The following is a 23,248-nucleotide window of genomic DNA, read 5'->3' on the forward strand; positions in this document are numbered from 1 at the left end:
AGAATCCTGCTCAGAATTTTGTAGTCGGTCGTCAACATTGAGAGTGGACGATATGCCTTACGGGAAACAGCCGTTACATCGCAACTTTTACAACGCACTTCTATTACAACGCAGCTTTTACAACGCTGGATCCATTACATCGCATGCCTTTACAACGCATGACATTACATAGCAGATGCTATTACAACGCATGCCATTACAATGTAAGTATAGGTAAGTATATAATTTTATTTTATATTTTATTTAAAATTATTTAATTATTTTATTTAATATTAAAAATAAATAAATATATTAATTTATGTTTTTTTTATAATGGGTTTGGTTTTGGGGTACAGGGGTATTTTTAGGTTTCAGGGTTGGGTTTGGGTTTTGGGGTACAGGGGTATTTTTAGGTTTCAGGGTTGGGTTTGGGTTTTGGGGTACAGGGGTATTTTTAGGTTTCAGGGTTGGGTTTGGGTTTTGAGGTACAGGGGTATTTTTAGGTTTCAGGGTTGGGTTTGGGTTTTGGGGTACAGGGGTATTTTTAGGTTTCAGGGTTGGTTTTGGGGTACAGGGGTATTTTTAGGTTTCAGGGTTGGGTTTTGGGGTACAGGGGTATTTTTAGGTTTCAGGGTTGGGTTTGAGTTTTTGGGGTACAGGGGTATTTTTAGGTTTCAGGGTTGGGTTTGGGTTTTGGGGTACAGGGGAATTTTTAGGTTTCAGGGCTGGGTTTGGGGTACAGGGGCATTAGGTTTCAGGTTTGGGTTTTGGGGTACAGGGGTATTTTTAGGTTTCAGGGCTGGGTTTGGGTTTTGGGGTACAGGGGAATTTTTAGGTTTCAGGGCTGGGTTTGGGTTTTGGGGTAAATGTAAATGTATTTCGATTTATATAGCGCACTAATCACCCAGGGGTCTCAAGGCGCTTGCTTAGGGAACCCGTCCTGGTATTCCCCTGTGAGATACCCTGGCAGGGTATTCACAAGGTGAAAGCCAGGCATCCCGCCGCGAGGGGCCGATGTGGAGATTAAGCAAGCTATTGCCCAGAGTCGCAGAGTGTGATCCCGTGAGTCGAGTAGGCACCGGAGCGAGAGAATTGTTGAGTCCGTGGAATTTTTGAGCCCGAGTCCCGCCGAGGCGGGGAATCGAACCCTGGTCCACGGTCGATCTCAGCTTCCGGGTCTGCCGCCTCTAACCACTGAGCCACGCTTCAGTACAGGGGTATTTTTAGGTTTCAGGGCTGGGTTTGGGTTTTGGGGTACAGGGGTATTTTTAGGTTTCAAGGCTGGGTTTGGGTTTTGGGGTACAGGGGAATTTTTAGGTTTTAGGGTTGGGTTTGGGTTTTGGGGTACAGAGGTATTTTTAGGGTTTAGTTTTAAAATACAATCTTTTATTTTAATTAAAAAATTTTTTTTTTATAATTTTATTATTTATTAAAAATAGTTTATTATTAAAAGTTCTTTTAAAAATAAACTTAAAGTAATATATGTACTAAAAAATTATTTAAAAATAATTTAATTTATTTAATTAATTAAATTTAAATTACTTACATTTAAAAAAATAATAATATACTTACCTATACTTACATTGTAATGGCATGCGTTGTAATAGCATCTGCTATGTAATGTCATGCGTTGTAAAAGCATGCGATGTAATGGATCCTGCGTTGTAAAAAATTCGTTGTAACGGAATGCGTTGTAATATTTCGCGTTGTAACGGCATACATCCATGTCTTACTGTCTGTGGGTTCCCTTCCTGGTTTCAAAAGAGGGATGATAATATCCTCCCTAGTGATCACAGCACGGGGCCATACTATCCACGTATTTGGAATAGAGTTCTATGGGGAGACCGTCCACCCCAGGTGTCTTGTTACGGGCCATATGCTTAATTGCACTCCTGATCTCTCCCACCGTAATCTTGCTGCCCAGCAGTTCTCCCTGCTCTTTTCCCAGGCTCAGCAAGGCCACATCCACAAGATATTCCCCTATGTCTTCAGCTTCCAGAGTCAACTGGCTGCTGTAGAGTCCAGTATAATACTCCAGGAACAGGTTATTTATCCCTGATTGCGTGCACACCACATCTCCTGTGTGGGCCGCTAGTCCCAATATCGGTGCCCCTCTGGGAGTCGGGTTAACCAACCATGCCAGCAGAGCGCTCGATTTGTCCCCCTCTGCATGCATCTTTGCTCTGTAAGCCTTATAGTCAAAGGAACGCAATATTTCGATCTGTACCGCCACTGCCTCTCTAGCCTCAAAACCTCGCTCTGCGCCCTAGGGTCCCCAGGGCGGGCTCTCTCCGCTTCATGCAGCCGTCCCTCTGCTTTCTCTAGGTTTATCAATAACGTTTTCCTTACTCCAGTCATTTTACTAATACAGATACCACTGACCACCACCTTAAATGCATCCCACTCAATCGCCGCTGACGTTGCCGTCCCCTCGTTCTCCTCAAAATACGGGTCTTCCAGTGTCTCCGGTCGGAGCAGCCAGGTCGGTATTGCCGCCCTCTCTCGGTTCCATTGTATCTGCACTAAAAGCGGGTTGTGGTCCGATATCGTTCTGGCCAAGTATTCACTAGCTAGCACCTTGGAATGGACATCGGGAGTACACAATACTGCATCTAGTCTCACATGCAGGTCATGGAGGCCTGAATAGTAAGAATAATCTTGCACCTACGGATTATGTGTGCGCCATGTGTCAACCAGCCCCCAATTAGTCTGCCACGCGCTTCTCCTCTTGGATATTCTAAGTATCGGAGCACCGGCAAGCGGGGGTGGGATCTGTCTCTTTCCAAATCTTCTATTGAATTAAAGTCTCCTTTTATTATCGTTGCATTAGTCAGGTATGGCGCTAAACTCCCCGATAAGTTTTCAAATCCGATTGTTTGTTTCCCTCTTCCAGTGATCCCCCTTCTGACTCCGTCTCCACCTAGGACCCTACCCTCTCTTCTCGGGAGATAGCCGTGACGGCCTGCAATGCGACCACGCGCTCCTTCTCTGTTTGAGTCTGTTGGCTTCTAGGCTGCTGGTTGGCGTCGCCTGTTGCGCCGCTGCCTGCGTGGTCCTTCTGTTAGCGTATTCGCGCCTCGCCCTGCTTCTCCTGCGCCCACTTTATACATCTTTAGCCAGTCCCAGGCCTCCTCAGGACTCTCATGGAAAGACATCTTGTCGTCTACAGTTACCTTCAAGCGTGCCGGAAACATCAGGGAGTATTGAATACCCTCATCCCGTAGTGCCCTCTTGACAGCCACGAACAATACCCTGCGGCGTTGTACCTCAAGTGTATAATCCAGGAACAATGTCACCTTACTGTTGCCCGCCTGGATGAACGACTCCTCAGCGCCCGACATCGCCATCGCCATCCCAGAGGGCTACAAGATCATCCGAAGGGATCGCATCAACAACACAGGAGGAGGCATCGCCATCATCCACAGGGACACCATCCGCATCACGACCAACACCGACGACACCCTGACAACCGCCGAACACCTGCACTTCCAGATCCACACCGACCCGAAGACCACCCTCAGAGGCACCCTGATCTACCGACCCCCGGGACCACGCACACAATTCAGCGAGGACATCGCCGACTTCATCAGCCCGCAGGCCATCCCCTCCGCTGACTACATCCTCCTGGGGGACATCAACTTCCACCTGGAGAACAACAACGACCGCAACACCATCACCCTGCTCGACAACCTAGCCAACCTCGGCCTCAAGCAGCTGGTGTCCACCCCCACCCACCTCGCCGGACACACACTCGACGCTGTCTTCTCATCCAGAAAAGACATCGCCTTCTGCCACGCCACCGGACTCCACTGGACGGACCACAGCTGCGTCCACTTCACCTTCAAAAGAACGACGATCCACCACCACCTGCAACAGGTTGCTCGAAGAAGCTGGAACAAGATCACAGCCGACCAGCTCGCCGCGTCCCTGAGCCAGCACCCTCCCTCCAGCTCAGCGAACCCCAGCCAGGCCGCCGACAACCTCACGAAGTGGATCAGCAACTGCGCGGACGAACTCGCCCCACTGAGGACCCCGCCCAGCAGACCCGGCAGCAAGAAGGCCCCATGGTTCACCGACGAACTCAAGAGCTCCAAGAAGAACTGCCGAGCCCTCGAGAAAGCCTGGAGAAGAGAACCAACACCGGACAACATGACCACCCTCAAGCTTGCCACCCGGAAGCACCACCAACTGATCCGCGCCAGCAAGAAAACTGCATTCAAGGACCGGCTGGACAACAACGCACACAACAGCAAGGAACTCTTCAACATCGTGAAAGAGCTCTCCAACCCCAACGCCGGAAACAACGACATCACCCCATCGCAAGACCTCTGCAACTCCCTCGCCTCCTACTTCCACAACAAGATCGCGGACATACACAACAGCTTCAGCACCCAACCGACGCACGCCACGACCGAACCACCGCCCCCCACCACCACCCTCCGCGCCTGGACTCCGATCAGCACCGATGACACCGTCCGCATGATGAACTCTATCCACTCCGGATCTCCAACTGACCCATGCCCTCACCACGTCTTCAACAAGGCCGACGCCGTCATCGCACCCCACCTGCGGGACATCATCAACACCTCCTTCGACACCGCCACCTTCCCGGAGAGCTGGAAGCACGCCGAACTCAGCGCCCTACTCAAGAAACCTACAGCGGACCCCACCGAACTCAAGCATTACCGCCCCATCTCGCTCCTCCCGTTTCCAGCCAAAGTCATCGAGAAGACAGTCAACAAACAGCTGGCCGCCTTCCTCGAGACGAATGGATCCCTCGACCCCTCCCAGTCTGGCTTCCGAGCCAACCACAGCACCGAGACCGCCCTCATCGCTGCCACCGATGACATCCGAGCCCTGATGGACAACGGAGAAACAGCGGCCCTCATCCTCCTAGACCTCTCCGCGGCTTTCGACACTGTCTGCCACCGCACCCTAGTGCAGCGCCTCAGCAACGTCGGAATCCAGGAGAAAGCACTGGAATGGATCATCTCCTTCCTCGACGGAAGAACACAGAGAGTCCGCCTACCACCGTACAAGTCAGAGGCCACCAAAGTCATCTGCGGCGTCCCTCAAGGATCCTCGCTGAGCCCCACCCTCTTCAACGTCTACATGAGCCCCCTCGCGGCCATCGCACGCCAGCACAACCTCAACATCATCTCCTACGCGGACGACACCCAGCTGATCCTCTCCCTGACCAACGACCCCGCCGCCGCCAGAGCCAACCTTCACGAAGGGATGAAAGACGTAGCCGAGTGGATGACGACCAGCCGCCTGAAACTGAACTCAGACAAGACGGAAGTCCTCATCCTGGGCTCCTCGCCCTCCGCCTGGGACGACTCCTGGTGGCCCCCCACCCTGGGCACCGCACCCAAACCGACAGACCACGCACGCAACCTGGGCTTCATCCTGGACTCCTCCCTCTCCATGACCAGACAAGTCAACGCCGTCTCCTCGTCGTGCTTCAACATCCTGCGCATGCTACGGAAGATCTTCCGGTGGATCCCCACCGAGACCAGGAAGACGGTCACCCAGGCCCTCGTCACCAGCCGTCTGGACTACGGCAACGCCCTCTACGCCGGAACCACCGCCAAGCTCCAGAAGAGACTCCAGCGGATCCAGAACACCTCAGCCAGACTCATCCTCGACATCCCACGACACAGCCACATCTCCGGACATCTGAGAGACCTCCATTGGCTCCCCGTCAACAAAAGAATCACCTTCCGTCTCCTCACCCACGCACACAAAGCCCTTCACGATCAGGGCCCGAGCTACCTCAACAACCGCATCAACTTCTACGCTCCCAAACGCCACCTCCGATCAGCCAGTCACGCCCTCGCCGCCGTTCCCCGCGTCCGAAGAGCGACAACAGGAGGAAGGTCCTTCTCCTACCTGGCCGCCAAGACCTGGAACTCCCTCCCTCCCGACCTGCGCCTGACCCAAGACCACCTCTCCTTCAGGAAGAAGCTCAAGACCTGGCTGTTCGAGCAGTAGCAGCACCCCCCCCCCCCTCCCCCAAGCGCCTTGAGACCCTCCGGGTAAGTAGTGCGCTCTACAAATGTCTTGATTGATTGATTGATTGACTGTGTACGGTCCCGTAGCCCTGGCCTTGTTCAGCAGAAGATCTCTGTCTTTATAATGAAGCAGCCTAGCCACCACTGGCCGAGGCGGTCTCCCGGGAGTGGGCAGCCTGGCCGGCACTCTATGGGCCCTCTCCAGGGTGAAGAAGGATGACAACCCCTCCGGAGCGACGGTCACCTTCAGCAATCCTCCAAGTAGTCCACCATATTGGCCCCTTCCACGCCTTCAGGCAGCCCAACCACCCGAATGTTATTCCTTTGATTCCTCCCTTCGGCATCCTCTGTTCTCCGCTCCAAAGTCTGCAGCCTGTGTTGGAAATCAGTCATCTGTGCTGCTATCGTCTTTTGAGCTGGTTCCAGGGTTTCTAGGGCTACCTCCACGTGTTTCACCCTGTCAGCCAGTTTGGCGTGGTTCACCCTGAGCAGTCCGAGACCCTGCGTCACGTGCGCTATGTCCAGTTGTAGGGCCTCTCTGGTATAAGTGATGGCTTTTAGAATTTGATGTACCTGTTGCTGGTGCAACCCCTCCGAGCGTTGCTGCGATCCCTCCCGCGCCTCTGTGACGGCTGTGTCCTCTTCCTGCTCCGTTGAGGCTCCTGCCTGCTTCCCTCTTGGCTTCACCACGTAAGATCAGTTGATCCGACTTGCTCTTCTCCTGGACTCACCTTCCCGCGGCGGCCTCTAGCTGTGTACCCACTCTTCAGGCAGGCTGGCCGTCCTCCCTGCTCTGCTCCTCTCCCCCTGACGGGGTCGCCCTCTTTGTCTGGCCGCCTTCCACTTGCTGGGTATCTAAGGCCCCGGCCCGACAGGAAGACCTAGTCCGGGCTAGTCTAGGCCTCCAGCCTCCATTGTTGTTGTTCTTGATATCCCTGTCGGTGACCCCGCTGCCTCTAGGGCTAAAAACAATAGGCTTTGCCGCCTCTCCAGAGCCCGCTCTTGCCAAGCCCCCAGCCCAGCCACTTGATTGTACAATCGGTGTGGACTTTTCTCCTGCCACTTCCGCTGGCCCTGTTAACCTTGTAGCATCTCAGTGGCATCCTCCTCTCGCTGGCGTTACCCAACAGTGGCTCCATCCATCCCGGCCCCCGCCATCTCGCACTCACCGCGCCCAGCTGGGCTTCCTCAGCTGCCAGGGGTGTCTCCCTTCCCCTGATCGTCCAGCCACAGTCGCACTGGTTGTTGACCTGCCGGGGGTGGGCACTTGCGACTGACTCGGCTCTACTGCCAGTCCCCACCAGAAGCCCGGTCACACCCCACCACGGCTATTCCCGCCGCAGGAGATCCTCTGCCCTTCAAGCAGACCCTGAAAGCAGGCGGCTGTCTTGCCTTGTGATTGCTGCCTTACACCTATCTCCGTGTCACTGGTTCCCCACTAGAGCAGTTTGCTTAGTCTCAACTCAACTCTCCCCCGCAGCAGTCACCTGTTTCCTCAGTGGCGGCAGGCAGCTCCAGGACTCCAAACCTCGTACGGGGCCACTGCTGGGCCACACCCACTTCACCCCTCGCAATCAAGTCCTAGCCCCCCTGCTGCTCCGCCTGGCGATTCAAGGCTGTCTCGCTGCTCAGCGATAAAAGCTACTCCCGTGGACAGCCGGTATAATCTGCGCTGCTGCGCGCCCAGTACCTTCATTCTGCCAGCTATTTCTGTGTCCGTGTTCACACCCTTCTCAGGCTCATTGGCAGTGCGGGCAAGCAGCTGGGGCAGCCACAGCAGCTCCAGCGCCCCAACTCCGGCTGTCAATAAATGCGGTCCACTCCACTTGCCTCCGCCGAGATGGGCCCTATGATATTGCCCAATTCCGCACCCCCCCCCCCCGGGGTGCTGCCTGCGGCTGCTCTCTCTCCACTCCACTCAGCACCGCACCCCGGCCCGATACTTTGCCTCCTCCTCCGACCAGGAATCTGGGCCTCTTGCTGGTAGCACATACACCGGAGCTGGGAAACTACCCTGGTACCTCGTGGCCGCGGATCTTTATCAATCCGCCCACGCCTCCATCTTATATCCCCTCAGCCGCCAGACTCTTACTTATGCCCGCAGCGTGTGGCAGTCCTGCGTCCTCAGGTCCCCGTAGTGGCGCCAGGTCTGGGTGCCAGTGGATGGTGTCTTCTCCCTCAAGCGATCTACGTTACTTCCTGCAAGGCAGACAGTCTACCCTGCCAACGGGGCTGCGAAGCCCGCATGCCACCATCCTGGGTCTGCAGCCAGACTCTGGCTGCAGTTGGCGATTTCCCCGGTAGAGTTACACCAGGCTTCTCCTTCCCGACGGCCAGTGCCTCCAGGCTCCCGACGCCGCTATCCCAGGGGTCCGGGGGCTTCTTACAATGTCCCTGCACAGGATAACAACTTGGGTCGGCGCAGAGCTCTGTGCTCACGCATCCTCCCTCATCCGCCTCGTGGCCAAGCCCCCGTTATTGGTAGTCTTCACGTTGTTGCGCGATCGCCAGCCCTGCAACTGTTTGGGGCTGTTTGGCAGTCACCGGGGGGACATCACCAGACAATGAGTTCGGGTCCATGACCTCGATCCACTCCTCTACATCTTCTGGACTTTCAAAGAAATACTTTGTTTGTGGATTATTTTCAAATGGGCAGGGTATAATAGTGCATATTTTAAGTTCAGGTCTCGTAATTTCTTTTTAACGGTCTGAAAGGAGGATCTTTGGCGTTGGACCTTGAGGGTATAGTCGGGTGCAGCGATATCTGACAATTTTCAAAACGGATCTGGGTTCTCTCCCTTGCCTTCTGAAGTAGGATATCACGGTCCCTGTAGTTTAGAATCCTGACTGTCAGTGGTCTTGGCAGCGCGCCCACCTTCGGTTTTCCCTGTGGGGATTCTGTGGGCTCTTACAATCCAGAAGATGTCCGATAATCCATTACATGTTCTCGGAACCACTGTTACATAAAGGTGGCCAGTAACACACACATTGTTCCGTCTAGCTCTGCCTTCCGCATCTTCAACTCTGTCTAGGAGGCCCAACCTCGCGCAATATCAGATCTAATGTATCCGGAGGTTCCATAGCATTCGTGGCTGGTATACAGGTGAGCTACTGTGGTTGGGCGTTGAGGTCCTGTTCTTCTGCAGTTTGCGAATTTGAGGCAGTCGTCTCCTGCAATTTACCTTTTTGATGGCCCATGGTGGGTACTCAAGAATATCTGCTGCTATCAAGTGGGGATCTGGTATATCAGTTGGTTGTCAGGCCTAATTATTCCATATGTCATTCACGTTAGCTAGATGTGGCAATCCAATCTATGACCAGCATAAGGTACACACAGTTTCTCAATGTGGCAGCGCGGTAGATATGTGCTTTAGCTTACTGCAATATGAGTGGTCACAGCTCAGTCTATTAATTGCGCAGCCCAGCCGGGATGCACCCACTGCTACACAGCTTCTTATTGTCGATACTCCACGGACCTGGGAATCAGTAGGGCCCCCCTGCCGGACCCTGCATTAGGCAGTGTTTAAAGCATTCTCCGCATTGGGTGCCCATTTATCTCGATATCTGAACATTCTCCTCACTTGTTGTGCTTGTTTTGTTTGCGCCAGTACTGGTCCATCATTCAGTGCCCACCATTCAGTGCCACCATTCAGTGCCCCATTCTATGATGTGTGCCTTCAGACATGGGCCTCTCGCCACTCATTGAGCCTTGTAGGCAATCTGGTAGCTCAGGCCCAATGCAGTGGAACCCTGCGAGACCGCAGCTCACCCACTGATTGATCCCACTCAACCAGCCTTTGCCTCCTTTAGGTACATTAATGTCCCTCACAGATCAAATCAGGGGCATTTGTATCACGCACAAATCACATCCGAGGAGTCTCATGGCGCTAGCAGACGACTCTGACATGGAAGATTAAAAGGTAGGTGGCTAGTTAGCAAAAAGCCAAGTCTTCAAACATTTTTGTCAAAGAGGCTGTGTTCAGGAATGGTGCTGAGATGGAGGGGCATCTTATTCCAGTAGGCGGGGGCAAGAAAGGAGAAGGCACGGCCGCCATTTCTCGAGGTTTGTATTCTCAAGGGTGTCAGCCGAAACTCCTTGCTGTATCTAAGTTCTCTTTGAGGCTTATACCATCTCAGTTTCTTGGACCAATACTTTGGACCACTTTTGTACATATGTTTATGCACCAGGCATAGGGTTTTAAAAAGAATACGCTTCTTTACCGATAGCCAGTGAAGATTTTTCAAACAGACGGTGGCTGAAGATCGTCGTGGGAGGCCTAGTTCCAGCCGTGCGGCGGTGTTCTGGAGAACTTGGAGTCTGTTCAGTTAATGCTCGTTTATAGAAAGTAAAAGCGCATTGCCATAGTCCATTCTGTTAATAATTAGACCCTGTACTAGGGGTTTCCTAGCCTCTGCGGGAATCCACTTAAAGATCTTTCTCAGACTGCGCATTAGCCCAAAACAAGTGCCCAAAATATGTTTGATTTGGCTTTCCATGGACAGTTTATTATCCATGTGAAAGACCAAAGTTCGGACTGACTCCTTCGGTGTTGGACAACTGCCTAGTTCAACTGGCCACCAATCATGAGTCCAGTATTCGGCTGCCTTGCCGAAAAGCAGAACCTCTGATTTACCACCATCTAACTGCAGATGATTAACAGTCATCCATGATTCAACGTGGATCAGGCAGTTTTTAAATCGTAATTTTGTATCATTTACATCAGGTTCCAGTGTGATTAAAATTTGAGTGTCGTCTGCATAAGACTGCATGTCAAATCCGTAAGCCCCGATCATCTTGCCAAGGGTGTTATATAGACATTAAAGAGTTTGGGGCTCAAAATTGAGCCCTGTGGCACCCCCATTTTAACAGGTCTTTTTCCTGGCTTGTATTTGTCGATCTGAACAGCAGTGGATAGCTGGAGAACCATTTTAGCGCCTTTCCTCTGACACCAATCTCCCACAGCCGTTGTATCTAGATGCGATGGGAGATGGTGTCAAAGGCTGCGGACAGATCGAGCAGGACGAGGATAGCTGATTGATGGTCATTCAATTCCAGTCTGATGTTATCAACGACCTCTATCAAAGCTGTCTCCGTACTATGGAGTGCCCTGAAACCAGACTGCGATGTATCCAGGAGTCCATTTTTCTCGAGATGACTCACGAGCTGTGTATTGACAAAGGACTCCAACATTTTCCCCAAGTATGGAAGCAGTGAAATGGGTCGATAATTTAGCAAGATGTTGGGGTCGGCTGTGGGCTTTTTTAAGATTGGTCTAATTTTTGCTGTTTTCCGTATTTCAGGGAACACTGCACCTGAAAGTGATTTATTAAAAAGGTTAGTCAGATGTTCTGCTAGCACAGGGGCAAGTACTGAAAATATTTTAGGTGAGATCTGGTCGGAGGGTGATCCAGACTTTATTTTCAGACCAACTGAAATGAATGTTTTACAGTCAAATTTTAAAAATTAATTTATTACGTGAGGTGGGTCAGGTGTCTGATTTACCGGGACTTCGGACTGCTCTATATTTTGATTATGGGGGAAAGAGCGATGAATGGCCGTTATCTTATCCTCAAAGAATTTTGAGAGAGCATTGGTCCTCTCTTGGGCATTGGGAATTACCGACGTACTTCTAGAGATGGTAAGTTCTTTTAGAATTTGAAAGAGTTCTTTAGATGAATTTCCCCCTTTATTTATCCGTTCAGCTAAGAATGCTCTCTTTGTCACCTTGATGTCATGCATGTAGCTGGAGTGCAATAGTTTATATTTTTTCCGATCAGCCTGCTCTTTACTCTTACGCCATTTTTTCTCAGCAGTTCTCCATAGAGATTTTATGGTTTTTAATTGATCAGTAAACCAGGGGGCTGATCTGTTCTTGCATTTGACTTTACTCACTGGGGCAATTTTAGACCAGATTAGACCAGTTTCAGTAGGAATCAAGGTTAACATCAACAGGGCAGTACAATCTCTCCCAGGGGTATTTCGTCCCAATCTATTCCGCCCTGCATTACTAGCCCCTGCCTCCAGGGCCAGTGCACTGCCACGTAGGCCGCCTCGTACACCCCAAGTAGAGAGGAGCGGGGGATGGGGACCAGACAAGGTGCGCGGGGAAAAAGGCAGACTTTGCACCTCTGACTGCCTCACCCGATGTGTTGCCCAGTGTGCGTGCTGATAGGATTAACCCCACCTGTACATCCGGCAGGAGCGCGGACACCCCCAGGGTGATTGGTAGGTCTGCAACTGTCTCTGCATCACTCAGGCCTCGCGTTGTCGGTGGGCAACTCAGGGGCCCTCCTCAGCCCTCGGCTGCATTTCAACTTCATCCTTCTCGGCCCATGAGAGAGAGGGGGGATCCGGCTGTTCTTCCAGCCCCTCAGCGCCCTAGACAGCTCGCGAAGGCGAGTCTGGCCCCCTCTGCGTATGGGTGGCACTATCGGGGCTCAAGACCGTGTCACGTACCGCTGATCTGTCGTACGGTGAGTCTGGGGACAGCGGGGCTTCTCAAAGGGGTAGGCACCCATCTCTTCTGTTTTTCCGGGACCATAGTGGCAGCCTCTCAGGCCTGCCTCCGCACTGCGCAGCTCCCGGCCTCACTCGTTCTGCCGCAGGCCGTCATCACATAGGCCTCATTGCTGTTTCCGCCCAATGCGACATTGATGGCGGTTTCACGATTCCCGGGTGGGTAGCCCGTAACTGACACACCAGATCGGTTCGGCGGATGGAGCTCGATGGGCGCAGCACTCGGCAATTATGAATGATCTGTGTGCCTGGGCCCTGGAGCTTCTCTATGCTGCATCCGCCGTGACTGGTGGTTAGCCACGCCCCCTCCCAGCTTTTACCATTAACCAAAATATTGGTCTTAATGTAGTTGATCTGGGATTTGCAGCTCTTAGTAGTGGGATGAGGTTTATTTGATTGGGGCATGTATAAAACTGCCCTCCTTGTTTGGCTCCCTGATGTTTTCTACATTCTAACTCATTGCCCAAATATCCATTCGTGGTAAGCATCTAAGGCAATATTCGTGCCTCTGATCGATTTGTTATCAGGTGTAACAGGTGAAGTTCTTTTTTACAAACTTGTAACTGGCTGAACCTCATCCAACAATGTATTCTCATGCACTTTAATTGGCAAAGAATCTGAAATTTCAGGGCCCCTTATTTTGATAAGCAAATATTTCTTTATTTTGCTGTTTGGTGAGTTTGTTGCATGGCTTAGTTTCTTCATTTGTCTAGTTGCATATATATATATATATATATCACTGCCTTTAGCTAAAAGGCCTCTGGTTTCGAAAAAATGCCATCTGGCTTTCTGAATAGATTACAGTATGTATGTATCCCTGTTCTATATGAGCCTACTAAAAAATAGAACAGTCAACAGCAAAATCAGAGTTAATCTATAGATACAGACATAAACAAGTAGCCTCTTATTTACCTGAACAGACCTCTGTTCCATGTGTAGCTTTGTTCCAGCTAGCTACTTAATGCTGTTAAGAAGACAAAGGTTTTCCAGGCTTTCTTGGTGCCCACAATTGATGCAGTAAGAATCAGAGCTAAGCAGTGATGTGTCCATCACATATGCCTTACACTGCTGTTACTGCCCTTGGTAGAGGAGGGTTGACATGCAGAATGACAGTTGCAGTTGGCTACCGCCATGCACACACAAGTTCTGCCGTACTGCCTCCTTAGTCACATTTACCGTAAATACAAATAAGTAAATAATACAGAGGAAAGCCAGGAGGTAAAGTAGAATGCAGTGCTCCAAATAACGAGAGAGCTGTGAATATAATTCCCATACCAGAGCCTGTGGGACTCTGAATGACTTGTTTAGTCAACTGCCATCTGCCCATCTTTATTGTCATTGTCTGAGATATTCTATATTAAGAATTTCCAAGATTTTACTAAACAGTAAAGTTGGAGATTCCTAGCTCCTTATAGTAGGGCAAAGGGGCAATTATGTTTTCACGTTGCACCCTGTTTTTGTCCTTGGTGTGTCCTGTCAGAGGGGTGCCTCAGTGCTACCACCCCTTTCCAGCCAGCTCATTTGACATTATGGTACCACTCATGTTTCTGTATCCGCTCTCCCACAGCCAGGCTTTTTCTATGCTGCCTCCGCTTACTTTCCCTCCTGTTGCAACCTGCCAGTGCCTGTGGGCTGTTCCATCCCTGGTTCCATTGCAGAACATTGCATTCCTCACAACACACAGTGCAATAGGTCAGCGTTTCCCAAGCTGTGGGTCAGGACCTACTTGTGGGTCGTGAAAGTCCTGGTATATGTTATATTTAAAACTTGTGCTTGATTTGTAATTCCCTTCTTCCCAGGCCTAATGGTCAAAATACGTTGTTTACAAAGTAAATGCAATGTGGCACCAAGTAATAAGCCTACTCTTGTTCTCAGTGATGTGTGTGTTCTCTGCATTGGCCTGTTTAAATCATGTTACACCAGATTAACCACTCACTGTGCCTGTTCTCATTGAATATGGGGAGATGTGAAGAAGGGAACGTATGGCAGTGGTTAATCTGCTGTAATTGGACCATTAGGGCTGGGAAGGAGGGAGTTATACATCAAGCACAAACTTAAAATGTGACTGATTAACTCAGCCCTGAAGCCTCCCTAAAGTACTGAACTACAAGTAATTATATTAACTTGTCTAGGTCAGTGTTCCACAAACTGGGTGTTTAGGACCCATTTATGGCTCGTGAGCCAATTTTCGTTGGGTTGCTAAACTCCTGGTCTATATAAGAGTATTATTTCAAATGATTAGCCTTGTTTGTGCACCAGTGCAAATGTGCCTTCAATGTGCCCAAGGACAGGTTTAAAACAAACACTTGCAACTATTCCCAAGCAAGACTCCGGGTGAACATTTCAGTATTTGTTGCTGCTTTTTTTTCTTTTACTTCACAAAGCCATTTTACCAGAGAATATGCTCCCTGTATGTGCTCAGATACAAACTTTCACACATAGGTTGAGAAATATTGATGTGATCTAATGGCCAGTGCTGCTGACTTTGAATTCGGGGAACCAGGTTCATGTTCCGTTGTTGGCTCAACATCCTTTCATTCTGGACAAATCGAGTAAACTCTGGTGCAAATGTATCAAATCTTGTGTTGTAGAATGTGGTTCTCATATTAAGCATTCCCATAACCTTGGCCTGTGTTCGAGATATATAAAAACTGATATATATGTATACAAAACACATTTATAGTTAGGACCTAGTTACTGTAGAACATGTATTTTTAGTTTTTCTAATAAAGTTGGTTCTGTTTGACAAATCTTCATGAAATTTTCCAAAAACAAAGTTCACTAACCTCCTCTCCTTCCTCAAAAACCTCGGGGTAATCCGTCCAGTAGGGCCAAGTAAAAAAGGAGTGGGTCCCAAAATAACATTTTCCCATGCAATTTCCCTAGTGCTTTTTAACAGCTCTACATCCTAAATGGCTTAAAGGAATTATATCAAATTTGGCAGAAAGCTAGACCTTGATCCAGAAAATGTGTTTGTGTGATTTGCAATAGGCTGATAACTCAATTTAAAACAATAGAGTGATCTGATTGGTCAAGAAGGTCTCTTTTCTTTGCCACTGCCTCACTCCTGCTGGAACGTGTACTCTGATTGACTGTCGGCAACATGAAGAGAAATGTAGGGCTGTCATTTCTGGATACAGGGACTCAGCCCCCCTTGACCAGAACATTAAGCTTAATAAGGTATAAAAGATCAGGGTAGGGGAACCCTGACCCCTTGGACATTGTGGGGTGGGTATATGAGGGACCCCCTCAAGCCAAATTGAACACATATATATTTATTCGGGGGGTTGCAACTATCCTGCAGGACTCTTGCAGGAGTTAGCAGGGCTCTACTGCGCCTGCAAGAGGCCCTTTGGAGCCCAGAGGCTGCACCGGATCCCCCAAGAGTCTTTTGGGATGGGATAACCCTTTAAAAATATGGTAGAGATCTTGAGTGTTTGTGGTGTATTGGCCAATTGAGAGAGGATGTCCCTGCAGCTAATCAATGCCATTCTCAGCCAGAGCCCATGCGTGATCAAGGGATAGCTGACCCACGGGTGATTGTGCACAGGACCTGGCTTCAGGTCAGGCCCTGTGATCAAACCCTTGGAGCGAAAGGCTGTGCACGGGATAGGCTTGGCGGTGCGTATAATAAGGTATTACTTAAAAAATTAAAAACAAGGGGTAAACTGACATAGGTGATCGTCAGACTAAAGGTAACATTTTGAACAAAAAACTGACATTTTCCAGTTGTAGATATTAAGTAACTTTTTCTGGCGCCCTCGCCATGCACTGCTTATGACGTCACATATTACAACACTCATGACATGTTGTATGACACTGACAACCTCACTAATGAGTTTGATCTGACATCATTGATGACCATACTATGCATGGTGGGGGCACGTCTTATAGTTACGTGAAATAACTATAGGTTGCAAATTTCTGTGTTTTTTTTTCTTGTTTGTTTAAATGTTCCGTTTAAGCTGACATTTTCATCGAACTAGAACGTTGCTGTAATCTTTGGGATTTTCAATAAATATATATCTTCATTTACAGTGAAAAAGACTTTCGAGTCGAAACGCGTTGGTGTTTGCCTTGTACTATTGATTTTAAAACTTAAATGATCCCGAGCTCCTGGAGTGCGGCTTATGTTGTTTGAAATTGAACAAAGAGGATCAGTCTACCTCTCCCACCAGCAGCGAGAGTCAGCCGATTACTGTGACTGTATTGTTTGGGGATATATATATATATTTATATATATTCCAAAATGCACCACTGATTAACACAAATCATGGATATAAGGCCTTACACCATACTCTGCTGCAGAAGCGATTTCTCAAATTGCTAAACTCACTGCTATCAGCACCAATATTTTGCAGAGCTGTGTGATTTTAGTGAACAGATGCCACAGGCCAGCACCCACTCTGAAAATTGTTTCAGCTCAAGACGTCAGTGCGGTTTACCATTTGCCACTTTTATGGGCTGATTAATATCTTGGCTGCAGTCTGATATTGAAGGACGTGGTCAAGGTTCTGACATTTACAAACAGTTGCTATTATTACATTAAAGATTGCCCTTGCATCTTCTTGAATAAAGTTGGGAGGGATGTGAAAGTTTGTCATTATAAAAATTGGAACTTAGTTGTAAAAAGTTTTGGTAGCTTTTCAGTAGATCCTATCATCACACCAAGCGAAGTGGATCCCACTTCAGGAAAACAACATTTTGCTGCAGGTGATAGCTTTGTCTAACCTACTTCAAGTAGGCGATTGTCACCAAGAGCCCACCGAACTGGGCATCAATTGTATCTTACCAATCTCCATGGGTTCCACTGTGTGTGACCTGTCAGAAGGGTCTTATTCTGTGCACCAGGTGAGCAGCTCAGCACAATTGCTGAGCCTTTGTTGACTATACATAGTTATGGACTTTCACTATTCTGGAGATAACATTGGCATACCAGCACTTGAAGTAACATTAATTTAGTCACTGTGCACCATCTGCCTAATCATAGCTCAGCACCCCCTCCTTCTCCATTCATGTCCAGCTATTAAATTACAAAGTTGGCACACAGATGTACAACTCCTCCTCAAACACCTGCCTCCACTATTTGGGGCTCCTATTTTTCTGGGCAATACTAAATCTACTAAATTGTACACACTGCGTGGTCTTGTTTAATTGTGTGCCTCCAAACTCTCACAGCAAAATACACAAGATGATGGACGGAATGTTGCACAATGGCAAAACATTCACCCCCCGTCACAGATCTGGGTTTAATACATCTCACAGCAACCTAATTTTCTATTCATTCATCATATAGGCAAAAGTCAGGCAACTTATTCTCAGAATAGACCAATCTGACTTCCCTACACTCTCCCTTGCCTGGATCATCACTAAGCCAATCTCTGCCTCAACAAATTCCATTGCATTTGCTCATTTACCCTAGCCAACCAATTAGCACCTTGCTACTTTAAATGCTGCACTTATACACCTCAGGCTTTTGGTGTCTTCTCCGATTAGTTGTTTATATTGCTTTGAGAACATGCTTTGATCAGCACTTGCTTAGACATAAAAAGCATTTTTTGTACAGGCTAGCCAACAATTCCGCTTCCTTTGCATTAGTTTGGCAGTTTTTTGCTGCATTCAGCTTTCCATCTCAGAACAAATGCTGTTACTCATACACCAGACAGAGCATAAGCAGTAACAAACGTGTTTCTCACAAATGCTTGTTAACATAAAATTACATTATTCCTTATAAATTATTTGTCATGTTATCTATCTACCTCAGATTTGGTTGTTGTCCACAAGGTGAGCAGAAAAAGTGTGTTGAATAGAGTCAGACAGAATAAAGAATTGGCTCAGGATTTTCAAAATCTTGGTAGAGTCAGAGTGTTAAAATATCCTTTAAGATGCATAGCTTCCCAAATCATTACAGTTTCATATTTTAGAAGAAAAACACCTTGATGTCTTTGTTCTAGAAGATTTTTGTAGCTATGACTGATCATCCATTGTAACATTCTTGTTTGCTTTGTAGTAAATGAGATCATCGGGCGAGACATGTCACATGGAACACCAGTGGCAACCCCTTCATCACACGACTGCTCTGGATCACTGGAGACTGAGCTGACAGATGGAGTCTAGAATTGGACGACAGCACAGAAAAATGTTAATTAACAGTACAGTTCTCTCTGCAAGTTTCTTCTAGAATCCCTGTATCCTCTTCTTAGACTTACTGTGCTTCCAACTCTGTGGCCTTTGTGAACTGGAACAGTGGATCCTTGCATAGACTTTTTAGTGGGTGTTACTTTTGATGTAAAAAGATAATATTTCCTATTCTAATCTAATTCCTCCTAGGCTGTAAAAAAAAAAAGGAGACTGACTTTGTAAATGGACATACACTTGGAACAGATGTTGTTGTTTATTTGCAAATATTCTTGTTTGCATACAAGTAAAGATTTTATATTAAAAATGCTATAAAGGTAGGAAATATGCTAGATTTACTCTTAATATGTTCACAAGTACGGTCAATGAAAAGTAAGATTTAATACACACCGTAAGTATGCTTTATTTTAGAAAATGTCATAGAATCGTTGTAATTGAGTATTTGTACAGCTTTTGTCATACGAAGAACCTTTTAGGTTTTGTGTTTTTAATGACAATAACTTTTTTAATTAATTCTTCCATAGGCAGAAATATCTGTCAACTAACGCCAATGCCTTGGGAGGTGTAATGTATACCTAGTCTTTTCTCTTAGATATATATATAGGAAGCAAAGCCAAATGTAGAACTGCACTTCTTTGCAAACTTAAAATTTCATTCCATCAACAAAGTGCATTGAGATAAACTACATTCCAAAATTGAAAAACTATCTTTATAAATCCTTTTCTATAAGCTGTTTGATAGTTATTAAATTAAGGAGCGTATACAAAGTTAGGTCCTTCAGCATTTCAAATGCTTTTTCTTCAAGCTGTTACGGATTTATTTGATAATGATAACCATACTGTTTTCTGTCATTGAGGATAGAGTTCAACATTTATTGGTTTGTTCTTTGGAGCTACGCCTTTCACGAAGTAAGCTAAATGTTTACTTGTGCCCTAGATGAAAGGTCTTCTCAATATTCGAGTCACTACTCTTTAATCATTTGTTCTCTTATAAAGTGGTTAACATTTTTTCAATTGGACATAGGGATTAGGCAGAATAACAGATATGTATCACAGTAGTTCACAAGGACCTGTTTTCTGAATGCCTGCTTACTTTCATCGTGTAAGTTAGCCATTTTTGTGGGCATGCAGACTTCACTTAAGTATTCTTCACTCCTAAATCTGTAGGGATCAACAGTATACAGACATGGTGCCTCTCACTCATGATCAGTCTGTTAGACGAGCAATGTTTTTCTCGAGTAAATGGTTCAAAGTACCGGCACTTAATACAAAATGATATGGCACACCCTTCTTGAGTTCCAAGGTGGCCATCATTTAAAGGTGTGTAGATCTTGTAGTAGCTCAAATTTCTTTAAGCTGTGGGACAATTCCAGCATTGCGATTTTCAAGGAGTTGCTGGAAATTGAGTACCTAGCAGAAGGAAATGAAGTGAACAGCGCTCTTTTTTTTTTTTTAGATTCAAATGATCCTGGGAACTGGCATTTAAACATCATTGCCACAGATGGAAAGGGCAATGGAAATTTCTTCAAACCTGCTGAAATTTGAAAAGTCTATGGAATCTTAAGGGATTCTTCAAATATATCTACAAAATACAGCATTTCCCTTTTTGCAGAACATGCACAAAATGTATTCAAGTGACAATGCAGGAATTAGAGGGCTTCTAACTCATGGATAAGCCTGCAGAATTTTAATGAATTCTGAGTTTCTAGGAAAATCCCAATTAGTATACCTATGGAAATTCCATAGACCTATTTTAAAGTTGATATTGATGGCCTTCTAAGAGTACTGCATAACATTGCATTGAACATTCCATACAAATTGCAATGCAAATATTATTGGAGTGTTTAGAAATTTTTGTAAAATGCTGCATTAAAACAAGTATAGTTCACACCACAGGCATGTAAGCCAAAAAACACAATAAGTGTAAAAAATGAGTTAGTTGTAGTTCCCTGCATATTTCACAAGATTGTAGACTTTGTAGCCAATGTCTTAAGTATATGTCATCTTTTAATTGTGGTTTAGCTGTGACTGGCCTACTCTGTAGAAAAAAACAACTTATCACTGTTGGAATTTCATCGGATAACATTGACTAAACTATCCCACAAAATGGCCTCCATACTGTAAAAATGGAAAGGGCAGATATAGAATGAGTTGGTACCATCCCAATGCTTTCCACAAGCGAAAAATGGGAAACTAATTAGGGGAATCTGCTTATCTTGAAATTTTGTCTGTATTGCTGTCTATTTTGCCTCCACTTTCAGTTTTAAGGGCAAACTACAAATGTGTTTGGCTAGAGCCTAATCTTTTTGCAAATGGATATATTTTGCTATTCATTTTCAAATGTATGTAGTTTTTAATGGGAGGAAAACATTTTTTTTTTATAATTTAGTTTATAGTCCACCAAAATCCAAGATAAAACTATTCTCAATTTTTTTTGACATTACAATCTGCTGTATAGGAAATGTTCATTTGTAAGCACATTTGATAGTGTTATTAATTAGTTGTCTATAGAGAGCTTAAAAGGTGAACTTTTTTTATGGTCCACTTTCTCCTGCTAGGAGAATGATTTTCATTCTAACACTCACACGAACGTTATTTGAAAAGAAATGATTTGAAAGTGAATTCCCCAGCAGAACAAACTGAATTACTTTAATGATAGTAGAGATGCTCACAGGGTTGCCTTTTGCCGTATTAGGGAAATATTACCTGTCATCGTAGAGTAACCTAGTATGGAAACAGAGTTATTTCATTGCACTTACTCCTATAGCATTGTTCACACTCTGCAGTTTAACATTTTCAACTTCAGGGAATAAAATTGTGCAAGAAGTCCCAGAGAACAAGCTGACTAATCCCCATTTGTATTGCACATGAGGTGGCCCTTTACTGAGTAATGTTAATGAATACATTTTAAGCATGCTTGGAGTAGTAAAAAAAAAAGGTAGTGTGGGAAATGTTGATGAAAGTAAGAGCTCGAGACTTCCAGTGTTTAAAAACAAGTTAATAGGAATTGATAGACTGCCATATTAGAATAAAATCATGCTTTTGAACAGAAAGTGTTACACATAAGTAAATGTGTGCTTAAAGCGAAAGAAAGTAGCAGTTTCTTGATGTATCAACCTTCGACCTGCAATACCGATGCAGCATAACAGCAAAGCACTGGCAAGATACCTTCTCAGATACTTCAACAGTTTGAAACATCATTATGAATATTAGCCTTGAGTTATCATCCCACTTACTGAAGCTGTGAAAAGTTTCCAACAACATGTATGTTAAAAAGAGCTCGCAAACGCTTTACAAGCAGACAAATATATTTCTAGTTTATAGTGTTGATGCCATCTCCCAAGTACAGCCTCCAAAACTCTGTTGAAGATGGTCTTTCTCTGTTATTGTCGATCTTAAAGATCTAAATGCTATATTTTCTTCCCTGCTTAGTTCTATATTTTTGTCATTAGTCATGCCTAGCACAGCCATAGTGAAGACTACAAAAAAGCAGTCTGTAGTTGAGTGATAATGCTAACTAAATCCAATTTCACTCACAGAAAAGTCATAAACATGCACGGAATAAAAATCCTTGTGAAATGTCTATGAAGTAGTTAGTGAATGGTAGATGTCTCTAGTCATGGATGCACATGTAAGTTTTTTTACATGATATTTTGTTGTATTTTATGTTGTTAAAAATTATGCATTTTACAGGACTATCCCAAGAAACCAAAGTGAAATGTATATGATGTTTGTGACCTGATCATGTAGTTTTAAAGATTATTTTAGAAACTCTAGAATATGAGAGCCTTCTTGTAGATATGTAACACCCCTCCCAAGTTATTATTGGCCTCTGTGTACTTTTTCTTCAGGTGATAGGCAGCAAGACAAATTGAATATGCTGGTTGTCTTTTAAAGAATAACATACTGTACGATTTTCACATTTCTCACTGCTATTTGATTTTGTGTTGATTGGTGTTTTGTGTTACATTCTTACAAGTCCTCTCATTCTGTTGAGGAAACTGTACTGTACTCTAGGGTACGGAAGCCTGTAGTATCCGGAGTTGCTATGCACTAAATCCCCCTGATGCCTTCAAATACCTTGATGCCTGTAGAAATAGAATTGCTTTCCTATTTAAAAACAAAGATAAAATAAAAACATGTATAGCTTTGCATTATGAGCAGTTTTGTATTTGCCTTGTTAATGTTTAAATATGAGGGTCTTAATTTTCTTCTATTCTTGTGTGTTTATGTAGATAAAGACTGTTAAATAACTTGTGTAATTTAAGGTATAAAAGCACACAATTTATGTTGGGCTATGCAAATTTAAACTGGTAACAGCACCATGTGTTGCTACAGTTGAGTTGGCATCCATTCTATTGCCATTGTTTTTTTCCAGTTCTCACTGTCACTGAATTAACAATTGGATTTTAAACCTGTATGAAAGTAAGCAGCGCTGAAATTCAGAGTAGTATTAATTTGTTGACAATCCAAGCATTTGAGGACATGCTTAAATATGTAGGAATGGATTTTATGAAAAGAAACATCTAGATATTTTGGCAAGTAGTTGGAATTAAAAAGAGTATATGCGTAGATAAGCTTGAACGGGGTTAGAAGGCACC

At 46.0% G+C, this 23,248-nt stretch overlaps 1 protein-coding gene across 1 annotated transcript in view; it reads left to right on the forward strand.

The window, feature by feature from the left end:
* Positions 1–22,807, forward strand: part of NFATC3 (nuclear factor of activated T cells 3) — a 934,632-nt gene extending 911,825 nt beyond the window's left edge. The window contains exon 10 of the mRNA XM_078669777.1: positions 18,521–22,807. Coding sequence (XP_078525903.1) covers positions 18,521–18,627 — 107 coding nt within the window. The 3' untranslated portion in view covers positions 18,628–22,807. The remainder of the gene's footprint in view (positions 1–18,520) is intronic.
* The last annotated feature ends 441 nt before the right edge of the window (positions 22,808–23,248 follow it).

This window comes from Lissotriton helveticus, chromosome 12 (assembly GCF_964261635.1).
Source record: "Lissotriton helveticus chromosome 12, aLisHel1.1, whole genome shotgun sequence".
In the NCBI taxonomy this organism is placed as follows: Eukaryota; Metazoa; Chordata; class Amphibia; order Caudata; family Salamandridae; genus Lissotriton; species Lissotriton helveticus.